Source organism: Electrophorus electricus, chromosome 4 (assembly GCF_041902795.1).
Source record: "Electrophorus electricus isolate QZ-2024a chromosome 4, ASM4190279v1, whole genome shotgun sequence".
NCBI lineage: Eukaryota > Metazoa > Chordata > Actinopteri > Gymnotiformes > Gymnotidae > Electrophorus > Electrophorus electricus.
In genome coordinates this window covers 7,599,878-7,615,307 of record NC_137500.1, presented here as the reverse complement: position 1 = coordinate 7,615,307, position 15,430 = coordinate 7,599,878, and the positions used below count along the sequence as shown (strand labels likewise).

General features: G+C 37.3%; 1 protein-coding gene across 2 annotated transcripts; it reads left to right on the top strand.

The window, feature by feature from the left end:
* Nucleotides 1-253: 253 nt before the first annotated feature.
* On the top strand, nt 254-14,690 carry nptna (neuroplastin a). Of its 2 annotated transcripts, none has more exons than XM_027018366.3 (8): nt 254-523; nt 4,666-4,840; nt 6,359-6,453; nt 10,676-10,809; nt 11,008-11,281; nt 12,855-12,864; nt 13,440-13,516; nt 13,678-14,690. In XM_027018366.3, exons 1-7 carry the CDS (start codon nt 451-453, stop codon nt 13,498-13,500), a joined length of 822 nt encoding a protein of 273 aa, XP_026874167.2. In that variant the 5' UTR covers nt 254-450; the 3' UTR covers nt 13,501-13,516; nt 13,678-14,690. The 2 variants fall into 2 exon arrangements, with proteins under 2 accessions (XP_026874167.2, XP_026874166.2); XM_027018365.3 differs by having other exon boundaries at nt 255-523; nt 12,843-12,864.
* The last annotated feature ends 740 nt before the right edge of the window (nt 14,691-15,430 follow it).

Below are 15,430 nucleotides of genomic sequence, written 5' to 3'. Positions count from 1 at the left end.
ACTATGGGGGCTAAACTATTTAGCTTGAAGAAAAGTGTGTATACGTTAATTAGATTTATTAATATTTGAGTAATTTTACCCAACTAAAATGAGATATTTCTCTTATATATTGTGGTAAAAAGAAACAGGTTCAAGTTATTTCATTGTTTATTTAAATCCGCATACCTTCGTTTCAACGGTATCGGTTGTTTTCGGCCCACACGATGGAAGAAACTATCGCGGGATTTTACGAAGCTCACTTCCATTGCCTCCACTATCCTATTTCAAACCGGGTGTACGAACCAGCAGCAACTCAGGTGATCTCTATTTACCACGCGCTATTGCTAAGAGACGAACGTGTCCGTAACCTGGTTCAGACTCCAGCTAGGGTCGCAGTGTCGTTGTAATAATTCTTTCTTCAGCCTGACCTCACCAGACATCCCGCTCGATATCTGCTTTAGATTCAAGAAAATGTCTTGCCCTGGAAATCCAGTGATGCTCATATTCGGAGTCTTGATGCTGCATATAGTGTCTGCTGAGAACGGTAAGGTTTGTGCGGGATCTTTTCATCCAGAGGAACATTCAATGATACTAGTTTGTTTTCTTGCGGGTAGCGAGCTCCTTGCGACGCCGGTTTATTTGTTTTTACAGACGAGGATTTGCCTAATTTAGGCGCAGGTTAAAACTCAAATGTTTTCTCCCAACATTAATGTTCCAAATACGTATTACCCACTCAAAGTAGCCTAATGTAGCGCACGGAGGTGTAGCAGCTGACAAATTTTATGCAGCCTGTGTCGCTGAGGGTTGAATGGGCGAATGCATATGCTCGCGGTTAGTCAAACCTAATAACGAAATGCTCACATGTTAAATCGTAAACATATTAATCTTAAATGAATCATTTAGGATACATCTACATCTTATTGCAATGTGTAACAAATGGATTAGGCAATATTTCCAAGAATAGGCCTATTTGACAGTCTTGCGTCTCAGCTGAGACCTGACATTCGGACTTTAGATTAAACCTTTATCGTATCGACATTTTTTACCTTATATTACTGCATTAACCCACTAAATGAGAAAATGATTGGCAGACCGAGATAACCGCTTGTGCCCCGGTCCTCTGCAGCACCTGAAATAGTACCAGTTCATTCTGCTGCATGTTTCTATTTATAGACTCCGATGCAGCAGTGGGATGCATGGCGGTGATGTCCTCCTGGTAGTGTTAAAGTCGTAATAGTGGACTTTATTTTATTAGTGATGGATCATGGCATCATTAATTCATCATTTTAATTAGAAATAAAATGCAATTTCATGGTGCAAATTAATCAGCACTCTTCTCTGCATCTATTGGAGGCATCCAGTGAACCTGAGAAATGTTCTCAAGTTCTAGGACCGCAGATCAAGGACCAACTTCACCTATCCTATTTCCAGCTCTTAAACATTATAAAAGACTCAGGGTAAACTAAGTTCCTCCAGCAGCCCAAGAACATGGCCAGACAATGCAAACATCTACAGCCACCATTACTAAGAGATCAACTGGGCAGTATAGTATTTTAACCATTCTCTTCTCACTGCACCCATACTGTGATAAGTTTTGCACATTTTTGCAAGTTCTGACCATTGTGCAGAACACACAAAAGATGATTATATGTATTCAGAAACAAGTATTTAATCATTGATTTGACTATTTTCATACTCTGAATAGTTAGGGATAGTGTTCATAGATTTTTTTTTTGTTGTTGTTGAACACATTTGGAAAAAATATATAGAATTTTCTGTGGTCAGGATGCAACATGTGCATTGACCTATTTTAGTATATGAGCTGTTTCCAGCCTTGGAGGAAACATTTTTGCCTTCTGTCCATCACAGATAGGCTCTGTTTATGTGCATGCATTAGCCCACTATAGCATAACAATCCAGCCCTCAACTTGGCCTGCTAGTTGCCCATCATGATTTCACATCTGCAGACCTACATTATGTTCATGATTTTTAAACAGATTTTAATTAATAGTCAATGATGGTTTCATTTGTATGCTAGATAATGTAGGAATGCATATAAAACGCTGTAATTTTTTAATATGTTTTTCTGAGCTACATTAAAGGTTTTTTTGAAAGAGATGTTTATGCACTGCACTTTAAGAAGGCAGCGAAGATGTTTCACACCTGTCTGTCATGGCATTTAAAACCGCATTAACACCTAAATGTTCCATTTCAGATGATCAGCTTGGTTCAAAAGAACCAGCCTAAGCATAGCTAGAGTCAAACGTATTTATTTAACTTTTTTTTTTAAATTATAATAATTTACAGTAGCTATGCGTAGTTAATCTCTATGCAAAGCCAAAAATTAAGTGATGAAGTAGAAATTGTAAAATATTGTTTGCTTTAATTTTATTAGATTTTGATTCTACATCTATTCTGTGTTCAGTTCATTGTTTTTTTAACTTCCAGTGCAGTTTTGTTTTTGCATGATTTCTAAGTTTTAGTTTCCTACTAGTTTAAGCTATTGCCTTTTAATATCTTCAAAGTTACAGTCTTTCCTCTGAGAATAAGGAACATCAACAACAGTCCCTTGGAGCACACAAAAGGGATACTTCCTTATGTCTCATATAGATTACCACTTGTTTCCTGTTTGTTGTGCTGCCCAAATGTGAGTTCAGAAGACCCATACTTATTCTTTGATACCAAAGTAATTGATAGCACATTTGTTTGCAGCAGCATCAGTCCTGTATCTCAGTATGGTACAGTCAGTATAGTTTACATGTGGGTAGCTGATGTGTGTGGGCTCTATGGTTCTCGTCCCTCCCTCTGATGATATAGGAAGGTACCTACTTGGTTGCTGTAGCATGCTTCTATGGTAACGGAGAGTTTGTCTTTCAGAGCACACCCACACAAGAATAGTAAGATGTCTCAATGAAATGTGCAGCATCAAAGAATTTTATATTCAGAACCACTGTTCAAGGTCATCATGCTCCATTTATGGTCTTGGAATTTTAAGGACCCTGTTTTCTACTTCAGAACTGTTTCTTCTTTTAAATGTTTGCATTCTGCTTTAATGATCTCCCACTGTCTTAAATGACCTCATATTGTTAATTTATTGAACACTTCTTTTGATTTACTGGGGTTTAATCATTTTATCTTTTTTTTCAAAACCACTCCCCTTTTCCTTCATATGTTTGTTCCCCTCCCTCATCAACGTCTGCATTCTGTCCCAGTATCTCCGTGCCATTTTGCTGCCATCTCACCCTGTCCCTTCACAGCAGGCTTCCCATACATCTCCTTTGTCAGGGACTAAACTGACTGGTGACTCGTTTGCGCTCTGCCGTGGTGATGCAGGAAGCCCTGCCCCTGAGCCCCACTGGTGATATGCGGAAGCAGATAGGGCTGATGGGCTTCTTCCAAGTTGTGCAACGGTGCATATATCTGACTACTTCAGCACAGCATATGGAGTCAGTGGCATTAGCGTCTTTTACGTTATGCAGGATTTTGGCATTTATGAGTGCAGAATCAGTATAGACCCGAATCTGCTATGAATTCTGCACAATCTATGAAGCACCTGGAAATGAGCCCAGGCAACAGTTTCCATGTTGCAGAGTGAGTCCATTAGCTGTAGTGATTCCAAAGTGGTAGCACAAGCTGCATGCCCTTGGCTCAGTAATCCCTGCGTGGTGGTGTGTTCATTTAGTGTCAGTGACCAAGTCAAGAAATGCATCTTTCCCTCGTCTGCTTCACACTGAATAGCTGAGCTTTAGTGTCCCACTACACTTGTGACTGAAACATACAAAACCATTAATAGCATCTGTAACCTTTAAGGTCTTTCCTCTCAAGAATGTGTTATAGAATCCTAAACCTTTTTGTGGTGTACATAGACTGATTCCAAAGTGTTTTTTTGCACTTTTTTAGATTGAAACTACAAATATAAAAGAGAGAAAGAAATGCAGGTGATAGTTCCTAGTCCAATGACATCCATTCATATATTTTTACTTTAATGTATGTTTAACTAATAGCTGTAGAACATGTACTTTGGTTGTAAGATGTTTTTCAAACTGGATACTTTTTGGATAAAAGTCTCAACTGAAATGGTGACGAGGCAAGACTTTTACTGGTAATTCACTAAATTTAGCTCAACATTACAGCAAGCAAGAGCCACAGATTTATGTGGCACCCATTATCATGTATAGTTATCTCCTAGCTACCATTCAGTGCTTTTTCCAGTATTGCAAGTTGGACACTCGGTTCACTATTCCTTTGAATGTTAATAGCAGACATTGAATGGAGATGGTCATTTAATCAGGCTGTTGCAAATGACTGGATGTGGCTCTGCATTGAAGTAATTACATTTATAGCATGGCAAGTTCTAGTTTTATTGATTGTGAAGACGGGGTCCTCTGAAGATCACTTTTCAATAGTTGCTACCTTGGTGAAAGCCTGGTGAAATTAAAACCATGTTGTATTTGAAGGTCTTGAAAAATACATGTTTTGCAGTTTTAACATAGAAATTGCTTTGAAAGGGCTAAATGTCATTAATTAGTGGAATTGCATTCCTATGTGTAGCATTTATTGTTAGTACTTTTACAATTAATTTAGCAAAATTCTCCACAAAGTTCCACAATCCCTCCACAACCCCTGCTCAACATGCCATGCAGTGTGTTCTCCTGCTTTGTACTGATCAAGAGTCTGTGTTTTCAGATGCAGTGATCAATGCCTCGGATTCCTTTATCCTGCCCACGGGGTTCCAAAGCCCTCCAATCACACTGCAGTGTAACCTGACCACTAGCAAGTATACCTACCTCGAGAGCTTCTGGATGAAGAACGGAGAGGAGATCCCAGGGACACAGGAACTGTCGAAGTACACAGAGTACAAGTAAGGGCTATGTGTTCATGTTTACATACCTGAGAAGTATTTATTTGTTTGTTTGTTTGTTTTTGTTTGTTTGTTTGTTTACCAAGGGAGAATTGTTCATTTTTTGCTTAAGAAAACAGGAGGGTGCAAAGGCAGAGTAGTCATATCTAGGATTTGGGTTTGAGTAGTACTGTAGTCTGGTTAATTGCTTGCATGTCTTTCTAGGATATTTGCTGTGCAGCAGATGGTGTATGTGTGGGTTTGTGTATATTCAAAGTTGTAGTGAGGCACACAAAGTTTCCAGAGAAATAGGACCTTTTGGACAGGGGTCCTTCATCTGCTGTGCAAGCAAAGTGTTTCTGAATTAGTAGGAGGAGGAACAAGTTTATATAGAAATAAATTCACAAGCACTTTGCTTGCACAGCTGATGAAGGACCTCTGTCCAAAACATCCTGTTTCTCTCAAAACGTTGTGTACTTTACTACAATTTTGAATATTTAAACTTCTCTTACTTCTGTACACTGCAGTTTCTCAACTGGAATCTTCAGACTTTGGATCTATATCATAGATTTTAGTCAGTATGAGCACAAGAAATGTCTCGTTCTGAGTGGTTGACTCCAAATTAGCCTGGTGCAGTGCACAGAGGCTTCTCCCTCTACTAGTGTTTAACCTTTCCCCGTGACCCCTGCCTCAGAAAGTGCGATGATAGGACTGCAAGCACATTTCCATAGGCCAGGCTAATTAAACTCACAGAGCAACCACCTCACCAAACACAACCATACATTGTGAGAATTGTGAAAACATACATGATCACAGAAGAAATTAAATGAATATCAAACGTGATATTTATACAATATTCATTTTGTTAACCACTGAAAAGAAGAAAAGCAGTGTATACTTTGTCATGTGTACTGGCTTGTGATCAAACAACATTTCTGTAGAGAGGGCATACTGCTACTTGGTTTTCACTTATTCAAGCAGTTCATTGCAACAGAGGTAGAATACAGGCAGCATAATTTGCAGAAATTGTCTGACAATTGAGAGAAAGCGAAAATAATGAGAGACAAGCTAAATTCCTAAACGTCTCTTAAAATTCACCTAGCTAATAGAAAAATCTGTTTCTTAACATTTCAGAATTATTCATAGAAAATAATTGTTGAAACAACACATTGCCCAGTAGTCAGGCCGTTATAAATGTATATGATGACTAAGAACGGTGCACCTTGCTCAAAATGACAACAACAAGAAGGCAGTGGGTGCACTTGGTCTGGCTGCACAGAAAACTAAGCATGACTCAACATTTAATTAATATTTTAAAAAGGTTAAAACGTACATGTATGTATGTGTGTGTATATATATATATATATATATATAGTGTGTGTGTGTGTGTGCAATATACATTAGCTGCATAAAGGATTATGTAACAGCTGGTTGCTAAGAAACATCACATACCCTCTATCTTCAAATGAGAGGTGAGGACAAGTGGTGGCATCCTTAATCAATTACCCTTTTTTTTTTTTTTTTTTTCTTAAAACACAGGATCCAGAAACCAAGGGGAGAGGATGCAGGCGAGTACATGTGTGTGTACACATTTGACTCAGCCCCGCCAGCCAATGCCACCATTGAAGTGAAAGGTATCTATAAGCACCCGGTTTATTACTCTCTCTTTCATCTATAAGCACCCTGTCCAGTCATTCTCAGAATTATCAGTGCTTATTGATTCTTATTGATTACTATTATACTATACTATAACGTATTGATTTCATTTTCTATATCCCTTAAAGCTGAGAAATTATAAACTAATTCCTGGTATCCAGAAATGTTCTCCAACACTTTAGAGGACAGCCAGTGGCCTCTTTGAAAATTATACTGTGCCCTGTGCCTTTCACTCATTTTCGAGAGTTTTATTTTTATATATGAGATATTCTGAGTCATTGGGCCTCATTCTAAAACGTTTACCACAGTTCATATTTTTGGTTTATTAGACTTCTTCACTAAGGTGGGTTTGTCAGCCATGACTGATTCAGTAGGCACTCATAACTTCAGAGATCTTATGTAACAGATCTAAAGAAACAGAAAGATTATCACCTATTTGTACAAGCACATTCATGTGAAGTGTGAATTAGCATAATTGATGACTAAAATATGTTTTGCAAAGTCTGGTGCCCTGCCCCAAGTAAAAAAAAACAAAAAACCCAAAACGGAACAAAAAAGATCTATACTTTATAGATTAAATTCCTGATATCAAAGATCAGCAAATGAAAACATAGTACTGTCCTTAGCTAATTTATTTAAGAGCTGCTCTTGATTGCAAAAGGTGTACAGCATTCCACACTTCATTTTTTTGAACATCATTTAGTACACTACATCTCACTGTGTTTACAATTGTAGATGAAGTGTACAGTGTCCAGTGTGAAATGTATATGACACAAATCTAAGCAAAGTCTCTACATCTCCTACACTGCAGTTACTCATGTGTATGTATGTATGTGTGTGTGTGCAAAATAATAGCAGTCTAACGTCACTAATATATTTAATTACTGATTTTGGCAGAAAAGATGATACAACATGGGGAAAAAATTCATGACTAGGGGTAGCCGAGTAATGGGCAACCAACAGAATCAACAGTCATGACATGCACGCTGTTAATTGATCTCAAATGCTTTAAAATGGCAAACAAAACCCAAAACACGTGGTAGGAAAAGAAATACTACCATCCACGTAGATCATAGAATGACAAGAATGGCAAAGAAGCATTTAATGATCAGCTCCAGGGAAATCAAAGAAGATCTTCAGTTACCTTTGAGTACTGCAACAATCACAAGATGCCTACGTGAAGCCCAACTATTTGCAAGAAACCCTCGTAAAGTACTATTGCTGAAAAAAAGACATGTTAAAAAGGTTACAGTTTGCCAAAGAACACACTGACTGGCCTAAAGAGAAGTGGCACAACATTCTATGGACAGATGAGAGCCAGATTGTTCTTATTGGGTTTAAAGCCCACAGACAGTTTGTGAGACGACCCATAAACACTGAATTCAAGCCACAGTACACTGTGAAGACTCTAAAACATGGAGGTGGAAGCATAATGGTTTGGGGATGTTTCTCATACTTTGGAGTCGGACCCATTTAACGCATACCAGGCACCATGGACCAGTTTGAATATATCAAAAAACTGGAAGAGGTCATGTTGCCTTATGCTGAAGAAGAAATGCCCTTGAAATGGGTGTTTCAGCAGGACAACGACCCCAAACACACCAGCAAGCGGGCAACATCCTGGTTCCAGACCAACAAGATTGATGTTATGAAGTGGCCAGCCCAATCCCCAGACCTCAATCTGATTTGAGAATTTGTGGAGTGACATCAAAAATGCTGTTTTTGATGCAAAACCCAAGAATGCAGAAAAACTGTGGAATGTAGTCCAGTCATCTTGTGCTGGAATATCTGTGTCAGATGTTAGTTGACTCTATACGACACAGATGTAAAGCAATTATCAGAAATAGAGGTTATACAACTAAATATTAGTTCAGTGATCAACAGAAAAGCTAAATCTGTAAACAACTTTCAATTTATACCATAAATATTTGAGTTTGTAAATGAAAATGAAGACACCGTTATCTTTTTGAACAGCCCATTATTCTTTTTTCTTCATTTTCAGTTTAAAAATTGATATTTCGTTCATGTTTTCATTTGGAATTGAATGTGCAGTGCTCCCAGTGCCTTTGTGTGTATGGAAATAAATGCTATTATGAGGATTGAGCTTTTTCTCAGTTGTTTTAAACATACTGCTATTATTTTGCGTGCGTGCGTGTGTGTGTGTGTGTGTGTGTGTGTGTGTGTGTGACCAAAACTACGTGACTAAAGTAAGTGTCAGGCGAAGATGGATGAAAGTGTACAGGCCATAATGTTACAGTGACTATGAATATCAACATCACAAACTGCAACTGCTAAATAATATAACATTATTTTATATAAATGATATAATGTCACTGTTTATAAAGGCACCGAGCAGTATTCACTCACAATATCATCCCTCAAAGCAGACCTTTGTATGACAGAAAAGACAGACAAAACAGCTTTTGCTGCTATACAGCTCGCCATGTGTGATTTCTGTGAAATTAAATAAATTTTTAATTGTTATTTATTTATTTATTTTTACTACATTGATTTTCGGTGTGATTTTTGAATCTGTCCCTCTGTGAGTTGATGATTTATGTTTCCATTGATCATGTCATTTTATTCTAAATGAAGAAAACAATTTGTATCAATAAAAATTTTCATCTTGAATCTTTTGTTGATAAAGATCTGATGTTATTTAAGTGCTGCCATAATTTTTTTGAGCAATTTATTTTCATCACTTATGCAACTTGGTGCCAGTGAAAACCATTTAGAAAACTCAAAGCTGTTTGAGTTTCTCAAATTTTATTTTACTACTCTAGCACAAGGTAGGGTTAAAAGACAAATTCATGAAACCAAGCTAGAGCAAGATAGAGGCCAGAAAAATTTGTAAGCTTGTATGTTGCGCCAGATTAGTGCCAGTATGTGTAGCTATCATTGACATGGCATGCTACATTTTGCTGTACAGCACATGCTGAGTCAAAAACACAAAACTTGGAATCTGAGAAAGGCCATGATGGCATGACACAGTATCAATGTGATGACATTCTCAGTTTGGCTGGAAAGTCTTTTATTCTGGAATCCTTGCCATACCCACAGTAAATCTGAATCCTTTTACGGAGAAGCCTTAACAGTTTGATACATTAGTGAACTATGCTGCTATGATTGTTTTGTATAAAATGCAAAATTCTGCTCTTTTACACACACAGCACACCAGTCCCTTATGTTGCAATTAAAGATGTAAGCAGTCCCTGGAAATGAATGTAAAGGTTCATGGAGTTTCGGCATATCTGCACACCTGTCTCTCTTCTCATTGACTGTACTGTATTCTGCAGTAGCAGATGGTGGCCTGTCTGAGGGGTTTGGGATTAAACTTTGTATTTGGCCCCACCCTCTGTTTTATTTTCTCTCTCTCTCTCTCTCTCTCTCTCTGAGGCACTAGGGGTTTCAGTGTGGCGTTAAATAATAGTATTATTTGATATTTTAATGCTTCATTTAAATGATCTGCTCTTTTCCTTCTCCTCAGTACCAATAAATGATCAAACATTTAGGTAAAAAGAATCAATAATGAGTGCAATCATGTCACAGATGACTGTGAACAGACCATCTAAAGCAAAGTAACACAGATACTGAATGGGTTTACTAAACAGTTGATTTACATATTGGTGTACATGCCCTATAAACAAAGGAATGCTATCTGTACATGCCTTTTCCCATGTTAAGGTCCCTCTCGTGCTCCGTTTGATGAGTTATTTTGTTTGTCTTACTTCCCTAAGCTGCAGGACCAATATACATTTAGGTTGTGATTATATTTCTGATTATATGCCTTCTGAACTATTCTATTTTGTGAGAAATACAATGTTTCCTGTCTTAGTGAAACAGTTTTGGGGGCTTCATAGCTTTCTTATATCTGTTTACATACACTTTTTTTATAGGATTTTATGTGTCTTGGATTTGTGTTTTCCTTTGAGAGGGTTATAAGCAAGATCTTCAGCTTTTAGTTTCCAACACCTGAAAATACTGAAGAAAATACACAATTCATGCTTTCTTTCAGGGATTCATATTCTGTAGAATTTGCTTAAGTTAAAGCCCATGTGAATGATACTATAAAAATAATTTAACTTTGAAAAAAGCAAATGCCATCCACTGTAAGAGAGAAGGCTACGTGAGAAATTTTCTGCAGTAAGAGTCCTTTTGTTGTTGCCCTTATCTTCATGTCCCTTTGCTTCTCTCCTTCAGCTGCTCCAGAAATCATTGGACACAAACGCAGTGAGAATAAGAATGAGGACGAAGTGGCTGTCCTCTACTGCAAGTCTGTGGGCTACCCTTATCCTATCTGGCTCTGGCGCAAATTGGAGAAAGGGTCACTCACTGTAAGCTTCTCTTCCTTTCCATCATATTGGCTCTCCCTTGAGAAACCAGTCTTTTACAGTCGTCCCCCCCCCCCCCCCCCCGAAATCAAAAGTCTACTTTAGCATTTGTATCCTCTTCTTTGTACCATCGCCTTGCTTTTTCACCCACTGCTTCCATTATCCATTAATCTCCCTCCTTTCTTTTAAATGATCTTGCAGGATATTGACAACTCCACCGAACGCTTCTTCATCAAAAGCAAGGACAACTACACAGAGCTGTCCATTATTAAGCTGGACATCGCCTCTGATCCTGGGGAGTACGAATGCAATGCAACCAATATTATTGGCTCCACTTCTATGACCTCAGTTCTCCGCGTCCGGAGCCGTCTGGCCCCCCTCTGGCCCTTTCTTGGGGTCCTAGCTGAAGTCCTCATCTTGGTCCTCATCATCGTCATCTATGAGAAGCGCAAGAAGCCCGATGACGTGCCTGACGGTGAGTTCACCTGTGAAGGCCATCCAGCAGTCCATGGGCACTTGTTGCTGCTCTTTGTGAATTTTGTTTTCAAATCTTTGTCAGGTGGATAAATATTGTAGGTTAGGGAAACGATGAGGGCTAAGTTTAGTTCAGACTTCAGTGTTACTTAATATGAAATGCATAAGTGTTCATGTCATCTTGTTGATTGGTTATATATGAGTTTCAAGGCCTTATAGTCGACATTTAATTAATCGAGTCATTCTAAACTGTTCTATTAACTCTGCAGCATCCCAGCGCAAACTCTTTGGAACAATGCACACTATTATCTGATAGTGATCTGCTCCCACACTTAATAATTCAGTCTCACAAGATCCAGCCCAAACATACACGCACACACTCTAGTAGACCATGTGATGTCAGTACACTGGTCCCAATCCAATATACAGGAGAAATGTGACTCTGTATTGTATGTGTAGCTTGTGCATATTAAATTATTTATGTCTGTGGAGGTCTAATCCCAAGGCCCTTTGTTTTCATCTGTGCTATATTGGAATGGAAGGTCAGGTCTACTTGCAGCATGGCTTACTGAAGAAATCAGTAGGCTATGTACCATCTTAAGCTCTTGTGAAACAAGTATGCAAGAAAAGGCAATGTTTTGTGTCGTATTTGGTGGATCAACGTGCGTGTTTTGTGCTGTGCTATTTTAGACAGCACTAAATTTTGCTCTTGCCGGGTTTTTAGCACAATGACTGCGAATGACTCATGAGCTGAGCTGTTGAATACTGCCATCTGGTGTCTAAAATGTTTAATACTTATAACATTTAAAGCAGTAATTTGATAAGGCTAGGCCTTGATCTCAAATGTTGAATAGTTTTTGATACTATAACACACCCCTCTCTCCTTGAATTGCATAACCTTATACACTGGGTGGTAAGTGAGAGAACCTGCATGACCCTGGAGTCTGAATGTGATGTTCATCCAGACATTTTCCTCCCATGTTATGATCTGCATTGGATGCTCTCTCTCTCTCTCTGGCTTGAACCTTGTGATTTGTGTTGTTTTACTTTCATTAAAATTTAAATGTTTGACTTTCTCCTAACATTTTCTGTTTAAGATGATATCTTTAGACTTTTTATCTTTTTGCTGACTTACATTTCAAATCTTTTGTTTATTTAGATATGAGCATGAAATTTCTAACTGCTTGTAATTAGACTATCATTTGATTTAATTACCATGAAGTACATTTAATGCAGCAGAGTCAAAGAAAATGAATGAATCAACACATTGCTTCAGTCCTTTCATTACGATCATTCTTCAATAGCATCTTTTGAATGACCACAAAAAACAGTATTTGTTTTTTGTCCTTTAATGGGAACATGGCATTTTGCATTTACTAACATAGCCCACTATGGAACCATAACATAGATGGAGTGGTTAACATTATGCATGATAGAATGTACCACATTTGTCTGACATGTTATATAACTTTTTTTTAAAATCTCCCTCGTTTGTGAGATTATTTGAGATTTCAAGCGGTCCTTAACTAATATGTAAAATGTTTTTTCCTAACCTGTTCAAGATGATGAACCAGCGGGGCCAATGTAAGTATCAGCCAGTTTTTCTCTGCCTCCATACAACTAAGGCAGTGGTTAGAACACCACCTGCTGGACATATAACTTGCACCAAAAATGCAACCCAAATCCTAACACACTTGATCCAACAAACAGCTTCTGAAGATTGAGATTAACTGGATGCGTTGTGTCTAATTTGTCTGCTGCTAAGGTGTTTAAAAAAAAAATGTGCCAGCCAGTTTATAAAGACAAGCATTATGTGCTACAGAGACATACAGAAGGGAACTAAATGGTATTAAATATAGGGGGTGGGGGGGGACTTCTTAAATTATGCTGTCCAGTTTTTCTCATTTTAAATATGAAATGAATATGAATATGAAGCAAATATTGTTCTCTCTAAATCAATTTCAAATCAGATTAAAATTATCTTAGTGTTTCAGTCTCAGTTTGAGATATTGCTGATTGATCACACTGCATTAATGTATAGAACAACATTATAAAACAATCATTTTCACAATCCTGGCAATGAACATTTCTCAAGACATCTACAAATAGCTATGCAAGCTTGTTTGGCCTGCTGAGTGATACTATGATGTAATTACCAGGAAAACTAATTCAACTAACAACCACAAAGACAAAAACCTACGTCAGAGAAACACAAACTGAGCTGAGGAGAAGTAAGGTAAGTAGACTTACCTACTTTTATTGAATTATGTTTTATAATCATAATCATCATATAGTACCTCAATTATGTACTTGTTTTGTTTAGGACATTTTTGCCAGAACAGTGAATATCCTGTTGTTTTCTCTTTGTTCTTCTAAATGTGTTTGTTTGTTTTTTAGATAAAGACATTCATACCATGACCACATGAACATAACAAAGAAAAAGCATATTGGGATTAAGAATGAGGTATTGGTGAGACAAAACACATACAACCACTCAAGGCATGCCTTATGATGTGAAGAGGACATCTGACAAGAATGAAAAGTTATTTGTAATGGTGTGAATAATATGAACATTTTATTGCATGATTGTGTTGCTTTCTATTTATCTTTTATTCATATTGACTTCTTTTTCATGTCAACAAATAGAGACATATAGTGCATGCAAGATATTAGCCAGCTGTTTGATACAGATATGGAATTTTAGTTATGTATTTCAGAGTGACTTCATATAGATAATATTTATATTTCAAGCAAACCATCAACTTTGCAGTGTAAGCAAATCTACAACCATGTTTCTGATATAATATTTTTTGTAGAGTTTATCATTTTACTCCATACCATTTGGTAAGGTGACATATAACAGATTATTTAAGTTAAAACTTCAATAACAGATAAGGCCTTTACAATGTTTAATTTGTACATATACATCTATTTATGTATCAAGTCACTGAAAATATCAAGGTATCTGAATGTTATTCATTCTGACACACTTAGTGTTCAGATGTAATTGCGAATGAGTAATGTCATTTTCAAATTCTAAACCTGATCTATGTTTCAGCTTTTTCTGTATGCATACTATACAGCATGGCTTCTCTCCTATGCAATATTTGTTCATATATAGCAGAATAAACTTTTTTTTTTCTTTGGTTGCGATTGGCTTTTGGTTGCATATTTAAGCTTTAATATTATAGGTTTGCCATGAATAGCAAAGTGCACTGTTCAGACCATAAGTGACACCTGAAAATATCCAGCCACTGGCTGTACCATTTCAGATGCATGAGCTTCCTCCCAGAGTGGAGGCCCAGCAGTGCAGAAGAGAAAACAAGACAAAAACAAACAAAATAAATGCAATGTGGGTGATCATAAGACACATCCATGTCATTTTTAACAATTAAAAATTCCAAAGTGAACTGTGTTTTTTCCTTTTTGTTCTTTTTAAAAATAATTATTTTCTAATATTTTATAACAACCATACAACAGGTCGTGCTCATTCGAACGGTATATTTTTATTGTAAAAATATATTTGGAATGTAGAGATAGGAATTAGTAGATTATTTTATGTTTATAAGAAGTTGTAAAACCCCCTACAGACTGAAGCAACAAACTCCAAATATAGGCTCTAGATTTAATTAAGTTACATAACAGCCTAAATTGTTGCTGGATGTGTTTAATGGTTTGCTACAGTAATGCAGGTCAGTAGAATGCCTGCAACTCCATCAGCATGGCTAGTGTCTCACGCCCAGTAATCATGTCATGTTATAAGCACTTCACAACATAACCGAACCTTCTGACTTTTTAAAAGACTTTTCCCACCATTATCAGAACAAAAATATTGTTATATTAATAGTGATCAGGTAATACGCATCAGGTTGTTCAACAGTAGTTACAACATCTTACCACAGGGGGGCATTGCTGGCCAACAATGAACTACTCAAAAGACTGGCCAATTCTATTTTCCTCTAGTACTGCACCAGAACGAACTGCAGAGACTGCATTATGTGTATCTGAAGATTTTTAATGAATATCTGAGAGTGCTTGTACAGTAAATACCATGGCAAAAAGTTGTGTGCTCTAACTTAACCTTGTTGCCTTTTCTATGTATTGAATTGTCTAATAAGTATGCAGCAAGTATTGTAATTCTATAATGACT